Below are 24,466 nucleotides of genomic sequence, written 5' to 3' on the forward strand. Positions count from 1 at the left end.
TATGTACCAGCTTGCGGGGCTTGGCCATAAAAATCACCAATTTAAATTGCTCTTTAGAGCAAATGATTTTTTTCAGTAACTAATTTACATGGAAATCTTTTTTTTAGAAAATGGCAGGAGAATTATTTATTCCCCATTTTTTTCATCTGATTTTTTAAACCACTGTTCACACATGTGTAACGGCAAATTAATGCCCTCCTGTGACCCCTTCATTACATACGGTGATGGTAAAGACTATGGGTCTTACATTCCCGTTCGGCATGAATTTTTGTTCAAATCATGCCATTTGCTTTTGTTTGCATGTAAATCAGCTTTTGGGATTCAGTGCATGAATTAATGAGTCACATGTATAATCACTTCATTTGATTGGTTTAGAGTGTTTAGCTCAGAGTCTAACATTGTGAAGTGTAGATGCAAAATGACATACATGTACATACACGATCTACCTTTTATCCCTATTGGAATAAAAAGTGTTAGTCACTCAGCGATGAAACCACAAGTAACTTATACAGTGAAATTTAATCAAGCCTTTATTGAACACAAAGGAACTGGATTGTGAACAAACTGACACGTAACAGAGTAACAACATTAAAAAGTGATTGGAACGAGACTGCTTTTTACAAGCATCGAACCCCCCTAAAATACATGGAAAGAGCTTTCTGTATCCAACATGGATGTGTAGTGAGATACAACACATGAGGTACAAGAACATTTTGCTCTGCACTCAGTGATGTATAACGTGTACATGTACCTGCGCTGGATACTTCAATAAAAACCAAAGTGTTTGTTCATGGAAATCCTGTGTCGCTGTGAGGTTTATTCACTTTTCCCTGTATTCGTCCAGATACGTACTTGTGCAATCTTGCCTGTCCAACTGTCGTACTAAATTTTCTGTGAGTACAGTGCCATCAAAGGAAAGCAGACCACCAGTGATTGAGGGGAAGTTTCGTCGATGCTTACCAAAGCCTATATTTTTAGGGTACATGAGATGGAGACTGACTTGCTAGGATGGAATTAAGCAGCGGTGATACTCGGCAAACTTCCAGCATAGAGGAATAAAAACTACAGTCCAGCTGAAAAAGGCAGACTGCGAGGGAGTCAATCTGAGGAGGCGATGATGTCATCATCAGATCATTGGTGCACTTGAGCCATGGCACAGCAGCAAACCAGGAACTACTTTACATATGTCAAACAGGAAGATGTCATTAAAAATGAGGAGGAAAGGCCAGCCAAGTGCATGAGGATTGCGTCCAGAAAGGAGAAGACTGTCAACAGCACCATTGTCGGTCCATGAGCAGGTTCCTCTTCAGTCGTGTACGGTACCTTCGGCCTGTAGATGCAAATGAGTGCACCATATCACTTTCATGTTATACATGTACGATGTAATTGCAGGAGGGCACAAAGTTCAAACTATTGAATCAATCTTTTTATGAGTTTAACTTTCGTATTTGATCAAGCTACAATGTAGTTTAATGACCGTGAACAAAGTTGTACATGTGTTGATATCTCTAAAAATATTTATATGTATGGTTTTATTCTTTTTGATTGAGAAGCATACTAAATGTAGTTATTAGTGCTTATACCCATTGGGAAAGTTGTTTCTCTTGAGTTCTGACGAAGAGTTTTGTCTTAAAACTTTTTATTTATTTCTGTACTGAAAATTGTCTTTAGTACACACCCAGAGCGATAACTGATAAATTGATGAATAATTTTTATTGAATAATTATTACAAATAAAACCACCACCATTGATTGTCTAGTGAAAACCTGTGTTACCTTACATGTACATAGGAATGTGATTTATTCAGGTTTCCCTGGACTCTGATTGATATTGAATTCAAACCTACATGTATAGCAGAAAAACTTCTCAGAGGAAGCTACATGTACATGTCCATGTACACGTGCCTGATCCTGCTGTTCACTCTTGGCACGTTGCCGCCGTAGGCATGCAGAGCCTCGAACTGGCGGCTTGTGAAATTGCGTCAGAATTGCTTTGTCCAGTCGCATGGTATAAGAACTAACGCGGCACGAGCAAAATTGCATCAGCAACGTACACGGGAATCACCGAAACGGCGGTATTTATTGTGTAAAGCTGGCACCAGATCGAGGCTGTGCATGCCTATGGTGGCACTGGCAGCCTGCAAAGAGCAAACGGTTGGCAGTACTTGTTCCTGCCCTTCCCTTTCCTACAAAAATGCACAGTTTAGGTGTACATACATGTTACATGTACACCTTATACGTGTATGTTTATGCATGATGTACATGTACTTAGTACACATGCATGCACACACCCAAATACACCTGCCACTTGCCCCCCTCCCTACCGCTAGCTGTGTACGTGGACAAGTATTCCTCCTGTCCCTATTATAGATCATTATGGTCTTCCCACATGTACATGGTGTGCATGTACATAATTACATGTCTATACGTGTGTGTGCAGCGTGCATTGTACCAGTATATGTAACAAGGTCTCTATAAAAAATGTGATCATTTTTTGGGCTGAAATACAGGTAGTGCATTTTATGGCACCTTGAAGTGGGCTATTTGTGGTAAGATATGCACTTCATAAATTTCTCTGTTAATGCTACATGTATTACACTGTACATGTACTCCATTTTGTGTTTTTATTTTCCACTATTTCTGTGCTGCATTAATATTTAACTAGATTAATAAACGTCTCAACCTCCAATTAGTTCAGTGACTGTGATTTTTGCTCCATTTGTGTGTCTGCTGTGTGTTTGTGTATTCTCCTTTATGCCTACATGTACAAGTATGCAGTCATCTACCAGACTGCCAGTAATTCTTTATGATTTCAAACATTTCAGTTCTGTCAGGATGGCTTCAAATTCTTCGAAGCTTTTGACACTTGTGGACCCAAACTCTTCTTCCTTCTCCTCATCACTCTGGATATCAGCCAGGGATGTAGAGGGTCAACCCAAGGATTCAGAAATCTTCCTCTCTCCGACCCCCATCCTGCCACTGGTCAGCCGTACGCACATGCCTGTACTTCACCAGTCATTCACCTGCTCGGGAAGGTTTGATCCACCCTGAGAGTTGGCATGATGGTGTCAAGACTTGGGAAGGAAGGGCCAGCCAAGCACGTAAAGGTTGCTTCCGTGGGAAAGACCATCTGTGTTGGAGAAAGAGAGGCGGGCTTGTAAATTTCTCTATTGTTGTTAGAGCAGTGCTGTATTTTGTGTAATTAGTATTTTCACCATTTTCAAGCATATTTCAACAGTTAATAAATGTCATAACCTTCAGGACTTCATTGACAATTTTACATTTTTTCATTTTTGTGTCTTCTCCTTTACACCCATCAGGCCCAACCATTCATGATTTTGAACCTTTAAGTCCCGTAAGAGTACTGTAGCAGCAAGATTGTTTGCAACTCCTAACACTAGGAAATCTCAAATGTCATTTCTCTCTCACCCTGTTGCTCTTGAGATCAGTCAAGGATAGAGCCTGATTGTTTTTGGTGGTTGGTGATTTATCAACAAGAAGTTCTGGGGGAAATGTTAACCTCTTCGCTATGGAGGACTGCTACTACCATTAAAGGTCTCTCGTGCACTTCATCTGTCCGACCAGGAAACCTCAATCCGTCCTTAATCTGATGAGGGAGAAGCAGTTTTGCCCAGAAATCACCCAAGTCAGTGCTGTATTTTCGCCCTAGCATAGTAGCCAACCATGAGCTGACAAAGGGAGACGTTGCCAAGGATTACGAAGAAAGGCCGTCCAAGCATATGAAGATTTTTTCCTCGACAGAGAAGACCATCTGCAGCACCCTCCTGAAGGGAAAGTTGGTTCATGAGGTGGTTCCCCACCAGCCGTGTACATGTACCGGTACCTGCAGCCATCAGATGGAAAGTACATGTACACCCTCAGCAGAGGAAGGCAGAAACTTCAACCTTGCGTGTACAAGTAAGAAGAATCAAAGCTTGGAATTGATTTACCCAAATTGATGACTTTGGATAATTTTAGATAAGTGATTTATACATTGTAACATTTACATTGTACACGTGTATACAGTGTTGTTACAGTAAATTGGAAAAGTTGTGCTGTATGTTGACTTCTAGAAACTCATGTAAGTTAAAGATTTAACAATTGTACAATTTCTTATTAATTACTCCATTGTAACATGGTACGATTGACCAAATGAGATACATGTACATTGTGTTTTGTAAAGTACACATGTTATGTACATGTACAGTAATGATCTTGTTGTTTGTCTCTGATCAATAAACCATAACAATGATTGTTCTTTAACTTGAAATCATGTGTCACTGCAAGTGATCTATCGTGAGGCTGCCTCGTATTTTCTGAAGTTGATTTTACAGTCGAGATACAGACTTACATACATGTATGGTATTTGTACGTTTTGTCAGAATAGCTGCAAATTCTTTCATTTGAATCAGTTGGATCCAGGCTATTCTGCAGAAATGTCCCACTTTCCAACCTCATCCCCCATTTGTCCACTGTTCTTCAATCAATCCTTGATCTGTGACATCCGTCCTGAATCTGATGAGGAAAAATGAGCTTCTACTTCCAGCTCGACATTCATCCAAGTGACATCAGTGCAGCTCATGAGCCCTGGCACAGCAGCAAGCTACCTGCAAGAACTAGCAGGTTGCCAAGGATGAGGAGGAAAGGCCAGCCAATTTGCCTCCTTAATGGCGGCAAAAGACGGTCAGCAACACCCCCCTTGAGGGAAAGACGGTCATTGAGGAAGGTGCTCATCAGACGTGTAGTAAACAGGTACACATTCTCCCACGCTGTAGTCGTGGGGATATACACTCGACATTTCACCTACAGTATTTTGTGGGGACCAAAAACATTGTGGGGACTAAGAAATGTCCCCACATTTCAAATTTCCCTAACAAAAGAACTTGTCCCCTGAACACAGTGCATGCCCACCCATGTACATGTACTGCAGCCTGTTGATGCTAGTGAACACTTACGTGTACGTGTACCTTGAGCATGTGGAAGGCACAACTTCATGTACATGATCATGTATGTAGTTCAAACTATTGAATCGGTCTTTTCAAGAGGCACAAGTTTAAATTGATCTAGTCGAGTCAATGTCCTTGGAATACTCAATTATAAATCCGGTATTTATTACTTATGAATTTTATTTACTGGTACATGTACATGTAGTTCTGTTGTATAGCAGCGGTCTCTGCCTTGGGATGAGTCTTATTTGCAGCAGCGCAGCACGGACGAGGTCACACTTCGAAGGAAGGAGAGACACATCCTCTCTATTTGGTGCCGCACACAAGACTATCGCACCACGGGCGGTGGCCAAGCCACTGCACGTGATGGACACGCTTGGCTGGTTTATTGATGCATATTCAACATCACTACAGTTCTTGATTCAGTTGACAATCATGTTACACATACACATGTACATATACCAATATTTTGTAATCAAGTTGTTGTAGTTATCTGTTTTAAGTTTTGGTAAAGATTTATGTCTGATAAAGATGGTGAAAAGTTAATACTTCAATGATTTATCACTGGGGAAAACCAACAACATGGATTGTTGTATGAAAACCGGCGTCATACCGGTGCAGTATGGGTAGTGAAGTTTCCATTTTAATTACAGGTACATACATGTACTGTACATGACCAGTACTCTCATATTGCTTTCAAACCTGTACCCAAAAAAATTGTTCACACAGTAAGCCAGACAACTGTCTTTAGAGAAAGATGAGCCCCTCTGTGGAAGTGGACAGTACATGTACATCCCCTTTCATTTCCAAATGCAGTGGACAGATTTACTGGGTACCTTTTGTACCCCCAGAACTATGGGGGTTTGTTGTCTGCCCCACTCTCATGAGTGCAGTGGACAATGAACCACGCAGCCTTTCCCCCCCACCCCCGTGTTTTTTTTTATCTCTTTACAATGCATACGGTACGTGTACATGTATTGATGTTTAAAAGCTACACCCATATAGTTTGAAAAATAAATGTCAACTTGGATTAGTTTATTGGTGATATTTCTATTCATTTGTGTCAGTCACATTGTGTGGAAGCTATATTAACGAAGTGCATTAATCACCAGCACTATGACACAGGAGCATGTGTTGGGATGTTATGGCTCTTATTATAAATGTCCCTTGTGGCCTGCAGAGGTCCTTGTTTATTTTTCAAATTTTTTAAGTTGCAAAAATGTGCATGCCCACGAAGTGTCATGTACTGTACAGACATGTACTGGTACAGTACATGGGCAGGCCTTTAAGGCCTTTTGGAGGACAGTAACCTCTTTGATATTTGATACCTCTTTATTAACAGCTGTAATCCAATTCAAATCCATTCACGGTGTTCTCAGAAACCGTGTACCACTGTGAGCTTTATTGAGATTTCTCTGTATTAAGTTTCTCTGATGTCAGTGTATATATCCTGTGTTCCCAATCTTCCACTACCCTGTATATGAGCAGCCTGCAGCCTAGTGCCCTGTTCATGTATTGAGCCCTTTGCTGTACGACCTGCTCAACTGTGAGTGTTCATTTTGGGGGGAAGTAGAACCAATCACAAAACAAAAGCATTTACTCTTTCTGGTCATATGGTCATGTACTTGCATCTGTCATGGGTGTGCATTAACTAAGTTGAATCTTCAACCCCAGATAAGCTGATGTTGCTGTTTTTCTTTGTGAATGAAAAAATGTGAGAGGATTCAAGGTACCCCATTACATTGGAAAGACCCACATACACAGTATAAGTTGCAGTACAGACATATATATTGGTGTACCGGTGCATATTTCAGTCATCACTTGTCACTAGACCATATTCGGTCTCAGCTTAGTACCTTTATGTATTCAGATGAATTGTGAATTGCCTCAGTACTTGAATCTTTGAGGGCCTGTAGAGTACCGAAGTGAATACGTCACGCGCACAATTAGTGTATATAAAGGCACGAGTGCGTGAACCAACGCGCGCGTACTCCATTCGTTTGCACTGCGCTTTCTGGTTTACAGTGACGTCTTTCTTCAGTACTCGATATGATTTGTCTATTGCATGAGTACTCTAAATCATGGAGTTTTGGTCTTCTTTCATGGATGCTTTACATGAATATTGAAGGCCGAAGTGGGATGTACTGTAAGACAGATGCGAAACAGCCTGTCATGTAACGTGTGCCCTTCCACACAATGACTTGTCACCTGACTGCAAATTTGAACACCTTGCTTATCAAATGTCGAGCTCAAAACATTTGACATGTGTATTCCTCTAAATATAGGTGTGAATTGTCAGTTTTGCTTGAGGGAATTGATGCATTCATGTGTAACCATTCATCCATTACCACATATTATAAGAAAAAACACTGAATTTCATTTTGTAATGTGAATCCACGGTAAGAAAGCTACTTTCACCATGTTTAATGTGTAAAAGCAAGTTCCAAATTGTTCATACCTGTACATGTAGCTGAATATGATTTGTTTTCTTGAGGAACAACCCCAAACAGTACCCGTGGATGTTGTAGAGGCTCAGTTGAGCCGCCAACACTAACAAGTAATATTTCGGCAAAACAAACAGGTATTCTGAATGTGGACCAGACGTCGGCTTCGCTGGCCGATATCGTCCAGCATTTGGAACGGATGTACTGTGGCAGGATGTCTGTGGAACTCATGCATCTACCGGTAATGCTCGTGTGCCGTGTACGGGGTACATGTAGTTGTACATCATTCAGAAACTTTGGAATCCGAATTACACTGTAGTTCTTGTCCAGTGTCTCTTCCTACCTTACTCTAGGTACTGTACTGATCCTTGTCTGGGATCTTAAGAATTCCGCATGGAGACTCCAAAAAGAATTCAGCATTGGAAAGAAAGTCTGTGTACAGTGCCTGGCCCTGTGTCTGAGCTGCATGAGAATAAATTAAGAGTCATCCCCTTTTTTTGAAAATTCTTCTTAAAATGAACTTTCTCCCTGAACATTTCAATTGTCCCATGCTGTCGATGGGGATCGAACTGTGCAGTGTCTGTGATGTCACCTGAAGTACTTAAGTGCAGGGGCTTTTAGTATAAACTGTGTACCACATAAGAGCAAGTTCAAAACCACATGTACTTTGTGCATGAAATTTGTTCGATGAATAACTTGTGAACATAGTCAAATCCCACCCTACCAAGAAAAAAAAAGAAGTGATACCCTCTGTCAGTCTGGCAACATTTGTGATGCTATGTGATGCAGCCATACTTATGCTTCTTCTGAGTGTTATCACAGTTTGTACTGATTAATATACATGTACAGTGTACATACATTGTTAATCAACAAAGAAGTTCAAAAAATGTCATAAGGCAAGGTAAGTGGTACTCAAGAGGTGAAGGATTGCGTTACAAATTCTAAAACTTGGGCTCGGGCGAGTCATACTAGGAATTACGGTAGCAGGCACAGTACACGCATAAAACAGTAAAAGACTGCTCTGCCACCTTTGCCAGTGTTTGTACACATGAGCAGTGGTGTTGATTGCTCACTCAAATGAAGCCTGAGTTTTCAAAGCCCATTGACCACCTACAGGTTTGTGGGTGGGGGTGTGTCCTCTGCCGTCGTCATGGCTCAACCACCAATGTCTGTGAGCATTGGTCAACAAATGCAGCTGTGTAATTCTGTATAACATTGCCAGTACTGTACAATTTAATAAAAAAAGCCCCCCCTCCCCCAAAAAAAATATAAAAGGGAAATTGCTGTGGAGTAAAGCTACTGAAATTCTGGAAATAAAATCAATCTTACTGTGCGTACATGAAGCAGTACTGCTTGAAACCTGTGAGAAAGAAATTTGCAAGATGGCCCTGGTGGGACTTGAGTTCACCCAGGACCTTCTGTGTACAATGTACTTGCACAGGTGTAAAATTGCACAACTCATTACTCATTACACCAGTGCAACTGACCAGATGACATTCATTCATTTATTGCTGGTTTATTATGACCCTGGCGAGCTCAGTGATACACGTTTTGGACGGCATTGAGTGTGACTAGACAAAACCAAATATTCAAAATGCAGCCTTGTGTCCCAATCACAAATTCTAGCCTGTCAAGGCAGCCCATAGTTAACTTTTGCTTTGCACTGTAGGACTGCTAACAAATACCCTAGCCCGGCTGGGAGCAGTGGGCACCATAACCCTTGTGTACTGGACCATGTGGCTGTTCGTCTTGAGCACCTTGTAAAAAAATACTGTTAATCTTGGGCGCCTCCATCTTGCCATGAAGAGTGCAGGCCCCTTTCATAAACCCAGTTCACTCATGACTCCCCAATGTTGTTTGTGCGTGACAAGTTGTCCTTATTGAAATTTTGGCCTTGTTAGTCAGAAGTTTAAATTTAAAAAAATGTTAGGGGGCCCGGCGTTTGCAATCCTAGCATACTCTTGTATTAATTCTGCTAAGATTTAAACGTTGTTTTGATCTGTATTTGATAAATAAAAGTTTGGAGGGCTCTATAGCTGCACTGTTGCTTGACGTTTACTGCAAAGGATGGTGGGTAATGGTGGGAGAGATTCTAAATGCATCCTAAATCCAGGAATGTTACTTGTATTGTTTGTAATGAAAAAAAAAACAACCCCAAAACAGGAAAATTAGAAAGACGGTACTCAAGCAAATCTTACCAACTAAACATTGTTGATCCTTTCCATGTGCATTGAGGTTTCACATATGGTTGCTGTGCTGATTAATGACATTCACTCGGCAATTATACATGTTTAATTAAATTAATATGTGGGTCATTCTGTAGATTAGGGGTCCACAATTTTTAATGTCCCTGTCACATCCGACATACTGGTTAGCGGTGGTATGATTACATAAGTTCAGAACACATTCTCTAATTTCCAAGAGCGATTAATTAATGGAAATCACCTGCCAAACAAATACAACTACATGTAGTTTGAAAACAATTTAGGTGACATTTCCATGTCAAATTACACAGGTGTGTCAGGGACACAAATTTGTCACACTTTTGAACCCTGAATTTATAGAATGAACCCTGTTTTCTCACGTTCGATATCATGAACTGCCTTCATGGTCAGGTCCTTGGAAACTTGCTTTACTTTTGCTCACAGATTCTGACAAAAATATGGACAAAAAGGGTTGTTTGTATGTTGCAAAATGTGTGAGGCAAAAGACATCAAACGAGACTGTACCAGTACTTGATGAATGTAAATGTAGGCCACCTGCCAATTTATGTGTACATTTTCAGTCCCTTCTGTACGGACATCGATTTACCGCGTTCCACTCCTGTACATTCAAATGTACACAATTTTCACAACCTACTTCATATAGGACCACTTGTACATGGAAAATGCACACACAGATATGGACAGGTGTGTTAGTTGTGAGTACAGTTTAAAAACATTAGGAAAGATGAACTGAAAATGCGTGTTGGTGTTTGAAAAAAATTCTGAATGAAAAAACCAGATAACACGTTTGGTCTCAAGATATGTTTGCTTATAGTCATTCATTGTCACTTGGATCAAATGTGATTTTAATTTTCTCCTGCGCACATCTCCCTTTTTTCGGCAGACGATAGCAGAGAGGGAATGGTGTGCCCAACGATATGAGGAGCTGCATCAAATGGTCCTCTCAAATCAGGCTAAGACTGAACTGGCTGTGCTATTGGCCAAGGCACAGGTACCGTAGGCATCTCCCAATTCCCTGCATTTTTATAGCATAACACCCAAACTTGGAGCAAGTTCGCTTTAAGGAGGAATGGTATACCCGTTTATACTCATGGAGCTGTGAATTAGGTATTGCATGTACGGTGTCCGTAACGCAAGTCCTGTTAAATGCGTGGTTCGATAGAGGTTCACGAAGATTTATATGTGAAAAGCATTCAGGGGCACTGCCTCATCCCCAAAATTGTGTGCGGTAAAATTCACCAGAGCTTTTCAGGTTGTTTGCAAACCTTTTTAGAGGTACAGAATAAATTCCAAATGTTGCGCCCTTCCGCCCAAATCGACCTAAGTCGTAAAAAATGCCAAATAACATGTACTGTACGTGCATTGTTATATGAACAAGAGCAACATGCATTCTTTATTCTTTGACTCGAGTTCAATGTGCCTGTGCTATTGCTCATGGGATTGTACCAAACAGAATGAGTCCATAGTTTCACATCAGACAGACAATTTTGTAAGTTTGTTTAATAATACAAAGGGTAAAACGCAGTCCTGTCACATCACACGTTGGCATTTTGCCTTATTTTCCTCATTTGCCAACTTTACAGAACATGTACTTTGATCCTTAGTCTTATTTGGCCGAAGTAGTACTGATGTGTCATCACAACTTGCTGAGGACATGCTGTAGCATTTGGCTCATTGAGAAATAGCTTTCAAGTTTCAGCAGTTACCATATCCATTCAAACACTAGCACCCCCTTTCATCATTGATAGAAAATGTCTTCCTGGGGAGGGGCAAATAGTTCACTTCACTTGCCGTGTAACGTACACGTATGGAACCTCATTTCTTGCAGGCTCTGGAGAATTACATGGCCGTTAAGTTCACCACTGTCAAGCGGTATGGCGGAGAGGGAGCGGAGAGTTTGATTGGCTTCTTCAACCAGCTGCTCAGACAAGCTGCAGAGTGTGAGTTGCTCAGTGCACTGTGCAACGTTGACTATGGACATTCCTTCATGGCTTCAATAGTGTTGTGACATACCTACTGGTATCATATTGAGAAAATTGAAAAGAGAAATTTTTTATATTCAGGTATAAAAGTTTCTTGACCTGCAACGTCATTAGAAACAATTGTTCAATTGTTGGAGTACTCCTTGCCCACAGTTGGAGAGCTGGTTTGGATCATTCTGATAAAACGTTGTGAAAACAGCGAGAAGTCAAAGTTGTCTCATTTTGCAAAAGTGATGATGCTGGAATTGCCCTGCTGCGTCTGTTAATGTGTAAATGTCATGAAATAATTTTCTTGACATCTGCATTCTGTACTCAGCCGACCTGGAGCAGATGATCCTGTGCATGCCCCACCGAGGCAGGCTCATTCTACAGGTGGGTCTGTTGCAGGTACCGGCCACTCTCGTCTTCAGGAAGATGAGCGGTCTCCCCGAATACCCATCGTCCTCCAAGAACTGCACCGGTGACATCCTTACCCATTTGTGTGAGTGACAGACACCTCGCAAGTCACAGCCTCCCCCTATTTCATATCAATATCCAAATGCAGTAGAACGTCAAGACAAAGAGTACTGCTTATACAAGGTTCCTGTCACAACAAGGTAGTTTGTAAAATCCCAAGGACCTCATATTAACAAGGTTTGACTGTACACGGCAAGAGGTATGTTGGGTGAAGGGTAAGCCAAACAGGGTAAGACCTACATGTACATGACATGTGTATCTATTGATATCTTATGTTGCTTACTGCTACACAGGCAGGCACCTTTTGCAGGAATACGTGTGTCATTGCAGGCTAGTGTCAAATTTTACCGCAGAATGTACATCTGTTTACTCTTTGTCAAAACTACACAACATGTCTGCTGTTTCCATTGGTATTGAGTTTCATGCACAGTACTTTGTCACCGATCGAGTAAAACCTACACTCTAAGGACATCTTTTTCTGGCAAAGGTTAGACCGGATGGTGGAAAGCGCTTCAAGTACAAATGGACGTGTGCTATGTGCATATGCACACAAGCATCAAGTTCTCATCCAGAGGAATATCACTGCTATGTAAAAGCACATCATCTCTTGTTTCTGGTCTGAGCAGATATCTACTCTGCTTTAATGTACTTGATAAGCTCTTTCCCTTTGTAGGGAAGATCATCTGTTATTCATTTACCAAACTCGTTTTTTTTCCGGCATTCAATATTGGACCATCTGTGTTTTTTTTTAACTTGTTTTAATTTTATATATCCAGACCAGTCTGTTGACTTGGAGTACGATACTGGTAGGCTGCATTTCACCATGATACCCAACCCATCACATCTGGAGGTAAGGTCATCTCAAGAGTTCAGCCATCCTCCGTCCCCTCCCCCATACAAACCACTTCTGTCAACAATGGACCTTACGATAGATATATAGGGTTTTCAGTTAGAATTGAGCTTTTTTTTTTTCAAACCGTACCCTTCAGCCTTCACCTTGTGTAATTTTATCTACAGGTCACTCTGATATTGCTTACTCATTCCAGTGGTTTGCCAAAGTTTGCTGACATATCACCTTTAGTTGGTATTAGATTTTACCAAAAACAGTTCGAGTGTCCCATTTCTTTTTAAGACGGCATATTTTCGTACAACATGTAGCGGAAATGTTCATTGCTTGTTAAGTCTTTGTTTTTGTACTGATGGCTAGCAGCCAGCCATTTATAGGCAACAATACGACTGACACGTGAAAAGAGCACACCCTACATGTATAAGAAGCTATAAGGGTGTGTCCTCCTATTACCAGCAGTACTGTCTTGTAGCAATTACAGCTTTGTCTTCATCTGCCATTGGTAAATGACAGCACAGAACATTCTTTATTGAAAAATAGAGCCATGTAGAGGAAAAGTTCACTAAAATACTCAATATATTCATTTCTAAGGACACTAAGACCAAGGTAATGCATGTCTGTGCTGACGCGAAATTTCTGGCATGGTATCAATCAAATGATGATATCCGCAGATTAGAGCAGTCACTTCTCACTCCTGCCGGTTGGTCAGGTTTACAACTCTTGCTGTTGGATTCATTCCGTCAGGCAAACCTGCCCGTCTGCATGGGGAAGGTTCGCTCGCGCCAGCAGTCGCTGCGTGAGGGGGACTACAGCCTAGAGGAAGGGTCGTCAGTGGGTGACAAAGTCCTGTGCGTGCATGTCCACGGAGATGCTGCTTACGCTGCCCAGGTAACGTGCCCCGATGCAGGAGGAAACCTGTCCCGCCCATGTCATTTGCTTTAGCAGTCATTAGCCAAAATACAATGACAGAATGACCCTGTAAGATCTTATGATGCATCCGAATTTACTAAGCAGTGGAAGGTAATGAGCACATGCCCGTGGGATCAGGATGTACAGTGCATTAGCTGTAAGTTGGCAGGTGTAGTTATTACCGGTCAAAGCCAAAGTCAAGTGTACATGTCAGTGTAAGTTGTCACAAGACCAGTCGTAAGTGGTTGGATGAACAGTGAGAAAGGAATGCTTTTGTCACAGCTCGTTTGAAGATTTTGTGACCGGATTTACTTGTGGAGGACTGTCAGGGACTTGTGATGATAGGTTCAAATGGAACACTGCAAATGTGGAAGAAGCCTGGCGACCCGAGCATCTGCATCGTTGCCTTTGTCGCTTACAAAGCAGTGTCTACTCATTGTAATATTTAGGCAAATGGCTGGTACATTTTGTTTCTTTTTGTATATGAGAAATGGCAGAATATCCAGTGGCTTATTTACCATTGCAGTTTGCCTGTCACACGAGGCCAAGCCTTCATTTTAATGGGTTCATGACTAACAAATGAATTGCCGTGTATGGCATTGCAGTAGATCAAGTCTGAAATTGGTTCTGTAAATTTAATTGAGCTGATCAAACATGTTGTATCTTAAGAACACAGTTCCTACACTACAGGAATTACTTTGCAATTCAAATCAGGGGTATACTCAAAATCACCCAATGGTAGCATATGATCCCCTTTGACCTGCCATGAGGAATTGTGCCATTGGACTTTAAAATGTACAGTGTACATGCACAAGCCATTTGCCTCTTGTGTCATATTGACAGTGACGCTTTCCATTTTGTCATTTTGGGAATGTGCAGGGTATGGCCAGCGAAATCCAAGCTCTTGCAGAACTCCCCCATTACAACGTTGGAGGTGCCATCCACCTGGTGGTCAATAACCAGTTGGGCTTTACCACTCCGGCTAACCGGGGGCGTTCCTGCATCCACTGCACTGACATTGCCAAGCTGAATGGGAACTTAGTCCTCCATGTAAATGGAGACTACCCCGAGGTAAGACCACCTTCCGCAAGGAGCCATTTGCGGGTAAAAATTAAATTATGTTCAGGACCTCTCGCCTTCCAATTGGAACTCCCACAGTCACACCGGAATTCACCAGACTAAGACAGTTTTTGTTACTGGGGAGCCGTTTCTTTCGCTGCATTTCACCTCTGGAACCTGTTTTGCTGCAATGAGGGCATTGCCATGTGCCGCCAAGACGTTGGGATGGAGAGGCCTTTATGGAAGTGCATTATGGGAAAATGGTTGAAAGAACTTCTTTGCGCTGGCTGCGATAAGCACTAGGAGCTTGAATTGTGCGGCTGTTGTTTGACTGGGCTGAAGATTTGAAGTGTGCTGAGAGTAATGGCATTACTTGATACAATCTGGTGGTGGTTGTAAGGCATGGAAATGCCCCAATCAATCACACATTTCCTCGGAATGTCCACTGACATTTGCTCAAATCCAAATCTTGGCAAGTCGGCCATTGTTTTATCAAAATGGCCGCTCCTTGACAACTTTCTTGTGGTGCATTGTATGTGTGAATTGCCCATGTTGCCTGCATTCATCGGCATGTCTGCGCCTTTTTTTTTAATCACACTGGCACGTTTTATGTACTTGATTTTCCTTTTACTCAGGAAGTAGTCAAGGCCGGTCAGTTTGCCCTGGAATACCAGCAGAAGTTTCGGCGCGACGTCTTTGTCGACCTGCAGTGTTTTCGTCGTCTAGGCCACAATGAGGTGGATGATCCATCCTTCACCCAGCCTACCATGTACAGCATCATCCGTAGCAGAACCAGTGTACCTGACCTGTACCTGAAGGAGGTCACTGTAAGCAAAGACATTTGATTTATGGTGACTTAAAAACTATATTTGTAAATACCATCAGACAGTTTAAACTATCCCATTGGTCCATGTTGTGGGTCTTAAATGATTTGATTGAAGCACCTTTTCACTGAAGTCACATACCATAACAAGGCTATATCATGTACATGTGGATGGATGTTTGAAAAAAAGTTGAATTGTGGAACAAAATCATTGGAAATTTATTGTCGGTTTCACTCTATGCCATTAGCCAGGTTATCTCTGGCTTATTGAAAAATGTAACCCCCAGATTACCTGGGTAATTCGGAGTGTTCACTCTGCTCTTCTTGGGGTTCGAAATTTTCCAGGTTATCTGCCTCAAAACGTCACTTACCTGGGTAATTTTTTAAGCCCACTTGCGAGGTGGGTAAACCCACCATTCTGGGAGGCATCGAGAAAATTTTCCAGGTTACCTTTGGCAGTGTGAATGCTTGCCAGGTTTCTTCAACCCTGTATTTTTTTGTCAAATAGACAGGACAGGGCACATGCAGCCAGCACTGCCTCACATGGCTGGGTGCGTGCTGCCAATGTCCACCATGGCTGGTATCTTCCCATAATAACATTATTTTTACATGTCATACCAGTATGGAGGACACCCGTCTATTTGTCCAGTAACTCATCTTTCAGAGTTTGTTTTATGTATACTATTTGCAAGGCACCAGTGTTGACTTCATGCTGCATGAGTGAACATTAATGTAAGTGACGCATGGTCGAAGGTTTTTGTTTGTACATTGTGTGTGTACACATATGTTTTCTTCGCCAACTTTGAAGAAAATTCAGAAGAAGTACATATACAATCAATGCTAGGGTTTCCAACCCCATGACAGGTGCCAGTTTGCTATGATGCTGTAGTGAGTGCGATGGATTGTGGAATGTTGATGGTCGAGCATGCACAAGGGTACTCGATTCTGCAGGTTGCCGCTCTTGCAGTGTGAACTTTGTTCTAGCCAGGCGTTCAAAAGCATATCGGGCCAATACGCTGAGCAAAAACCCTGACACCCTGAAATTCCCCTGATACGCAATCGATTCGTTTCTATTTTCCAGGGGAATGCTGATATTACGTTTAAGAAACATTGCAATTAGAGATCTGAAAAAAAAAAAAATCTTCAAAAACCCCGACAAAAAGTTACCAGAATATTGGCAAAATGCACCGAAATCGAACGAAACTTCCACAACGCGACATAGTAAACACGTCGTACACATGCACAAGTTTTCACAGCTCTGTGGAGACATCACCTATGCACGGCATGCACAATACTGATTTCCGCCACGCGCCGCTGACCAATTTACAGCAGGAGTAGACGGTTAGGAGCCAGACTACAACACATGCCATGATGGCATGGCTGGCAGTACGGTAGATACCCAAACCCTTCAAATTGTGTCGCCTCGAAAACTGTCAAAAGCAAGCTACAACTTATAACTTGTCACAAAACTTGGTCTTCGTCTCTCTGTAGTTTCTCTAATGCATAAATTTATATCTGTGGTTATTTTGATATGCTTGGTCGTGGTTCATGAGGACAATTATTTGTAAGACTGTGGCACACACACGGTGTTGGTGGCCAGTGCATGCATAGTACTGTACCACATGGCAGCCCATCCATACACAGTCATGTTGTGTTTTCGTGTCCATACTGGGTATCTTCTGTAATGTGGAACAGCTCTAGCATTTTTCTCATATTTTCGGTATCGTTCATCATTCTCATTTATGTTTTGGTTGTGTATCTTCATTATTTTAAGACCAAACTTTTTACAATTTTCGGCACAAACATCTAACCTTGCGATATCGATGATGAGAATAAGTTTGGACTGATGGTAAATAATATTCTTTTGGACAGAGGTTTTAGAGCTCGGCAAGAGAGTACAAACGATGGTAGGGGCCTAGGTGAATGAAGTTAATTTTTAAGTAGGCATGACTGTTTTTGTATATGTAGAATAATGTTGAGTCCAAGCCCCAAGAAGCTATTCAGATTCAAGTTTTTCAAAGTGAAATGAAAACCGAGGTTCACAGTGTAGGCCTGTAAAGCTTGTTTTGTATGTAACCCTGGCCCTATTAAGGTTCAGGTTACTTACATGTACATGTATGTGTCATTGTGTATATATCCCTGTGTATGTTAGACTCCCTAGTTCTTCCTTTAAGATCATTTCCTTTTCTTTAGGTTTTTAGATACTTTTGTGTCTGCTTATATATAAAAAAATACATCTTAAAAATACATCTTGATTTGTGTCTGCTGTCAGTAGCCTTTAATGCCTGTGTGATTTATGGCTCTTTCCCTTGTCAACTGGGTGGGTTGACTGACCCCTCACTCATTGTCCTCTTTGGGGTCACCTACGGGTAAGAGCCAGCTACCCTAAACTTTCTAAGAGTGCCACGTCCGCACAAAAATACATTTTAGCCAGGGACCACATTGTATATCGACTGGTCCTCCTCCTGCCATATCACCACTTTATGAACTAGCCAGCCTACGGCAAGCACTGCCGACCTTTCCACTCCACTATTTGAGACATCTCTTTGCTCCTGGCATACAATTAGAGAAATCTGACTGGAGCCTCCTATTGAGGATCCTAATTTGTTCTGTTCAATTTGATTGGAGTGTCTGTTTCATCTCTCCACGCCTGAGTGCCCTTGATGTGAATGTTGGCTCTCTGTTATGGGTGAGCCCGAAGTTTGTTCCTTTGATTTCATTTTGTTTTGTAGTCTAATGAAAAGTTATCTGTTTGCCATTGGATTTTGACGTTATTGGAATTGACAAAAAGGAGATGAGCTGTCATGAACCTGCAATTAGCAATTTATTGTTTCATGAGCAGGAGTTCTAAAAGATTGATAGTGCATGGCAGCAGCGAGCAGTCAATTCCTCAGGCATGTTAAATTTTTTCAGCCGAGGCTTCTACGGTTTGTCTCTCTGAATATTTTCCAGGAATTTTGAGGAAGTATTAAGATGCATATTGCTTGAAAATTAATATACGTTTATGTTTCTTTGCCTGTTGAATTCCCAATGCCGACTTTCCAAGAGGAAACTGAATTTGAATGCGTTTGATGGCTACCAGTGCTCTAGGATTATGTGATCATACAGAATAGATTTTATGCTAGTTATCCTTTACATCGGTTTTTGATTACTGGATTTGGCGAGTTGTCATTTTTAGATCAATTTGAGAATTTTGAATTTCTTTTGAGGATGAGGCCTTAACCAAAAAGTTGATGAGTGGCTTTTATATTTTACTCCTGGTGTTCATGGGCTGAAAGTTTACAGGATGATGTTATTATTAGCAGTGTGTTGTGGTGGGAACTTAATTACGATATGCTTGTGTGTGTTATTGTAGTTTTCTATAAGATTTTATGTGTCAGTCAAGAAACAAGACAAGTTCAAATTGCTGGTGAAATAATGTATCAAGCAGAGTTAATGCCCAGAGACCAAACCAATCACCTGTATAATTAGAGTTGGCCTTGTGCACTGGTCACTTGGTCTGTGGCTGCTTTGATCTGGTTTTAGTAATCCCATGAGGATTCCACAAGGGACTGTTTTATTTCACCACGGCTAGATTTTCTATTTGCCCTTCTGTATTAATGGGAGTAAATATACCTGCTGGTCAACAACGTCCACTGTATTCCCATTATATCAATCATGATTATGGAATGGACCTGCTCTCTGTTATTTGCCACAATTTGCCACTTTGGCTGTATGCCCTGGGACTGCCAGCTACTGGCACCAGAGGCATGCAACGCTGGGCACCCAAGACACCCTGATTTGAGCCTTGAGGACAGCCCAAGGTCCTGTGTCCTGTGGAGTGCGTACATGTAGCCTGAACTTGTTACTGCGGCTAGGCACCAGATGGACACTTAACTGTTGAGGTTGAATGAGAGCCGTACTCCCAGTCCTACACCGTTTATCGTATTTTTTTTTCTGAGCTCAGTTTATTTTTCCAAGTTTTGTTTCTTTTTATGTATATACATATTTCTTTTCCATCAATTACTAAAGTGATTTTTCCCATTTCATGACAAATAAGCAAAGCATAGTCTTGAGTGTATAGCCTATATCCTGTGCTCCAAGGGAGTCATTTCAAGTATTTGATTCCTGCAATTTGGAGAGAACCTGGGGTTACATATAGTTATTTTTCATTGATTCACATAAAACCAATTTCGTACCATGGAACTTCTCAAACAAGATCAAGCAAATCTGCGCATGTAAAATACAATTGTGCAGTAATGAAACATGGATCAGATATCCGATAGTTTATTATACATTTACCCCTTTGCTTAGCACAAGCACTACAAAACACAAAGCAAAGCCCTCCCCTCCCAAAAAGGAGAGAAAAATGGTAGAAGTCTCTCTCAAAATGATAATTGCTTTTTACAGTGACTGAATCGGGGTAATGGGAACTTAAAGCAAAGCTGTTATATTTAACGTAATAAAGGTTAAACACTGCCCTCAGGTGTCAAATAATATCAGCCCCTCCCCCCCATCAGGCAAATCAGGCAGATGCCCCTATCCTTTAATTTCATCCTGGCTAGAACGCTGAGTGTGAACATGGCCCAGTTTTGTTGTGTGAAACCGATTCTCCGGTTTAGTTTTTACCCGGGTGTGAACAACTACCCAGGTAATTAATTACCAGGGTAAGTCCACATCAGTGTGAAAAGAGCTTATCATTCTTAACTTATTTTGACTCTCTGACTAATGAAAGGGAATAAAATATGTGCTTGACCAGTCTTAAAGCTTCACTGAGATCAGCTCAGGAGAATTTATCCTGATAGTATCCTTCATTACTGGCTCATCATGTTCGGTGCCCTCTCATGCAGTACACACCAGTCTTGTTTAGGCCTACTCACAAGTGACACATACTATAATATGGTTATAGTGGTGTTGATAAGCATCAGGGGCTTCAGGAGGCAAACTGAGGATAATCCAGAATGGAGTTGCCATATTGTGTTCCTCATTTGTAGAGTTGGAGATGATGCAATCACTTCATTTCCCATGGTTGCTTGAAGTGATGACACTGAAACAACCGAGGAAAAAGATTGCTTTTCGAATTATTTTCTAATTGTTCACACTCACAAGGTTCTTTGATTCAAAGGTTCACTCATGAAAAGTTCTTCACTTCAATTATTACTTAATTAGATGTGTGGTACGTGTACATGTACATCTGCATGTAGGTTGACCCTGTCAGTCAATCTTATACTAAAACATCAGCGGGATCTTTATAGAGCAGTTTCTGTTGAAAGCTGCATAATAGTCAATGTGGTTATTTGTCTGCAGAAGTCTTTGAAATCTGCTGTATCCACCCAATACGGCTGTTTCACAATAGTGCGCCACCAAGGGTTTGCAAGCGTTGGCCAATCACAATGCGCGAAATTCGTCGACCCAGTGCGTGTTTGGAAAGGGCCGATAAATTTCGAGCGTTACGATAGGCCAACGTGTTCTAAACTCTTGATGGCGCTCTATTGTCACTCACCCGTATTTGAGACTCCAGCTTTGAAACTTCACTTCCTTGATTCTCGTGTAGTGTGATCGTATTTCTTCCGTGCCTACAAAATATTTTTTGACAGGACGGTTCAGGGTCTAGCCACTAGAAGGGAAGATATTAGATTTATAATTTAGCTGGTTTGTCTGACTGCAGCTGTGGGGTGTGTTTGACAAAGAAATGATTGGAATTTTGGAGAGACCATGCCATGACTGTCATCTCCTAATTACACGTACACATGTAGGCCTACATGTACCAATACAGTGAAGAAAAGAGGCAGTCAAGCAGCTTTAATCATCTCCAGGGGTAGTTGACAATGAATGATGACTGGCTTGCTGACATGTCAAGCAAACCCCCCCCCACATGTATTTGAGAGGAGCCCTGCTAAAGATCTTCAGTTTTAAACCCATCAATCAAAGCATTTGGCGTTTTATTGTTCTGCATACGGTACATGTATGCATGGAGAAATAAAACACATTGTATGTATCATTTTGCTATTTTGTTGAAGACAATTTGAAAAGTTTGTGGTGTGCCACGTTCAAAACTTTGCATTGACTCCACAATTTTCAAGGCATAGTATAGACATGATTTCAAGACTTCCACATGAGTATTTTATTGGTTGTAAATGGATAGTCCTTTGGTAAAATTGTCAAGAAAACAGAACGCTAATCCTGTTTCCAAAAATACATGTACAATGTACATGTCCATTAACAGGAGCACATTTGTTTGTACATTTAGTCGGTGTACATGTGGCTGCTGTAGGCGTCCATGAATGGGTAAACTAAAAATAGTAATGATAAATCAGAATTTGTATTGGGCTGTCTACATGTACCATGGTTGTAGTCCGAACCATCCCAAGACCAGACACGAGACCAGTCACAAGTAACAGGATGAAAATTGACAAAGGAATGCTTCTGTTGCAGTTCAGTTGAATAGCTAGTGACTTGAATTCAGACTGAAGGTCTTGTGTTGGTTTTGTGTGGTCTTTTGAAGGTCCTACATGTAAGTGGTCTCGACAACCGTACAACACTGACATGTACATGTACACAACAGTGATCGAACGCATGTTACAAGACATACTACTAAAATGACTTAACCCTAACCCCCCTGGTACATGTATATATCACCTAGGGTACAGGACTCAATACTACAGTACATGTACAAAATACTACATACCGATCATAGTCTGAGCCTGAAGGACTAAGTGCTACAGATTACTATCTGTACTTCTTGCTAGGGCACTTCCAATGTTACTTGTACAGACATGACAGAGATCGTGAATGTATTCATAGTGCCGTTGCACTAACACATTGTCTTATTTATTTGATAGCTTCAGAGACCAAAAAGTCAACGTACTCATAAGCCACAGCACTGTATTGTACATTTTACTACTAAGTAGTATTTTGTAGTGTTTGGTTAGATAAGGGTTTGCTGAAACCACTTACAAGGTACCGGTAAAACTGCTTGAAAAGATGTCAATACAATAGCAAAGACTGAACCGAACATTGAAACGTAATGAAAACTGGGTTAAAAGCATGTCCCAACTAAAAGCTTAAGAATGTAACTAAACAATGCTACTGAGGCTCTGATAATCTACGTGTACACTTGATGTGTTACGCACAATTTGTAGCTATGAAAATGAGCAGTAAAATTAGTTACATTGTAAAAGGCAGTTTAAAAATATAGGTCTTTACTTTACACTTGAAAATGTCAATGGACCTCAATTGTTGAATATTAGTAGGCAACTTATTCCATAATTCAGGGGCTGCATATGGAAAAGATTTAAAACCCAGTGTTTTTAACAGACTACGCTTAGGATTTTCCAAACACTGGAATGTAAACAGTAAGTGGATGTCTTTTTTACACCAACACAGTCACTGATGTACTTTGAGGATAGACCATGCAGAGCTTTAAAGTTAACAGAAGTATTTTAAAATCTATACTGAAAGCTGTAAAGGTGTTAAATACATATTGAAAGGAAACTGAAATATTCTTTATGTGAAAAATGTCACCCTCTCATTATCACACCTGATTCAGAATAGTACAGTAAACTGAAAGGAAACTGAAAAGAAAGGGAATATGGATCCATTTATTGAGAAAGAATTTTCCTCATACGAAAAATGTCACCATCTCATTATCACACCTGATTCACAGTAGTACAGTAAACTGCCTGCTGTGCAGGGCATTGCTATTAGGAGTCAGCAGTTTCCTGCATAGATACCAGTACCGGTAGTGTGTTTACAGTATTGATCATGCTCCTTGATCAATATCATTTTTCAAATTGAAATTTAAGTGTGGAATTTGAGAGCAAAGTACAAATAAGATGGTACTGCTCATGCCACCAGAGTAGCTGCCATCTTGTTTTCATGTGACCCACTGAGAAAAGAAAAATACATGTACTACTAGCTGCAGGAAATTGCAAACCGCAACATGGTAAGAAAAAAATGCATGTTGGGATAAAAGATACCTACGCACTGCATATATATTACTTTGTCTCGGAGGGGAATGTCTCAAAAGTCAGGAACATTTGAGTTCTGTTGGACTGTGTCCCACTGGAATCCTCGCATGTCAGCGGGAATGGTCAGCATTCCTGTGGGAATGCGATGCTCCCAGTGAAATGGCTGTCTGTTCCGGAATGAGCATGCAGCGTTCCAAATAGAACTTTCTGACTTTCCTGAGTGAGATGTTTCCTAAGATACATGTAAATGAAATTCAAGTCTTGTCAGGTGATCATCTCTAGTTTGCTTCCAGTGAACAGCATCTTTCAATGCATCACATTACTGAACAAGACACCACACCCCTGCTGTGTCCAAAAGTCCAGTTTGCTTTCACATGTACATCAACATGTATGTTTATTTCTCAAACGTGTTTGCATGTCAATTTCAAGTTGCTGGTTATTTTCCAGTCCCATGTACTTGAATGCGGAACTCTGTTTGCAGTGGGTGTGGTTTAATCTAAGTAGCATCACACTCTTCAGCTGAATAGGAATAAACTGATGTGTTTCCTTAACCCTAACAGTCCTCAATCCTTTACCTGTTGGAGGACTGATGACTGTTAGAATTAATGGATATTGTGTATAATTACAACATGCCACCATGCCCGTTAGGACTCCATCTGCAGGTACGGAAGTTCATATCCCCAACAGACTAATTCGAAACGTAAAAATACGGTAGAAACCATTCATTGCTGCGGTGGCACCATACCTTGGAACGAGGGTTACCGGTACAAATGCATAACATGTCTCTTCAACCAAATATTAGGGTTTCATGATTTCCCTCATGCATG

General features: G+C 41.1%; 1 protein-coding gene across 5 annotated transcripts in view; it reads left to right on the forward strand.

The window, feature by feature from the left end:
* The window catches only part of dhtkd1 (dehydrogenase E1 and transketolase domain containing 1), a 47,263-nt gene that overhangs the window by 6,385 nt on the left and 16,412 nt on the right, over nucleotides 1–24,466 (forward strand). For 3 of the 5 annotated variants that reach the window (XM_087134081.1, XM_087134076.1, XM_087134085.1), the window contains exons 5-12: nucleotides 7,514–7,630; nucleotides 10,498–10,605; nucleotides 11,443–11,554; nucleotides 11,913–12,077; nucleotides 12,829–12,902; nucleotides 13,644–13,787; nucleotides 14,688–14,879; nucleotides 15,503–15,694. In XM_087134081.1, coding sequence (XP_086990207.1) covers nucleotides 7,514–7,630; nucleotides 10,498–10,605; nucleotides 11,443–11,554; nucleotides 11,913–12,077; nucleotides 12,829–12,902; nucleotides 13,644–13,787; nucleotides 14,688–14,879; nucleotides 15,503–15,694 — 1,104 coding nt within the window. The remainder of the gene's footprint in view (nucleotides 1–7,513; nucleotides 7,631–10,497; nucleotides 10,606–11,442; nucleotides 11,555–11,912; nucleotides 12,078–12,828; nucleotides 12,903–13,643; nucleotides 13,788–14,687; nucleotides 14,880–15,502; nucleotides 15,695–24,466) is intronic. The other 2 variants (XM_022235283.2, XM_022235285.2) reach the window with 2 other exon arrangements.

The sequence above is a fragment of the Acanthaster planci genome, linkage group LG01, assembly GCF_054643075.1.
Source record: "Acanthaster planci isolate LZ-2023a linkage group LG01, COTS_SCS, whole genome shotgun sequence".
In the NCBI taxonomy this organism is placed as follows: domain Eukaryota; kingdom Metazoa; phylum Echinodermata; class Asteroidea; order Valvatida; family Acanthasteridae; genus Acanthaster; species Acanthaster planci.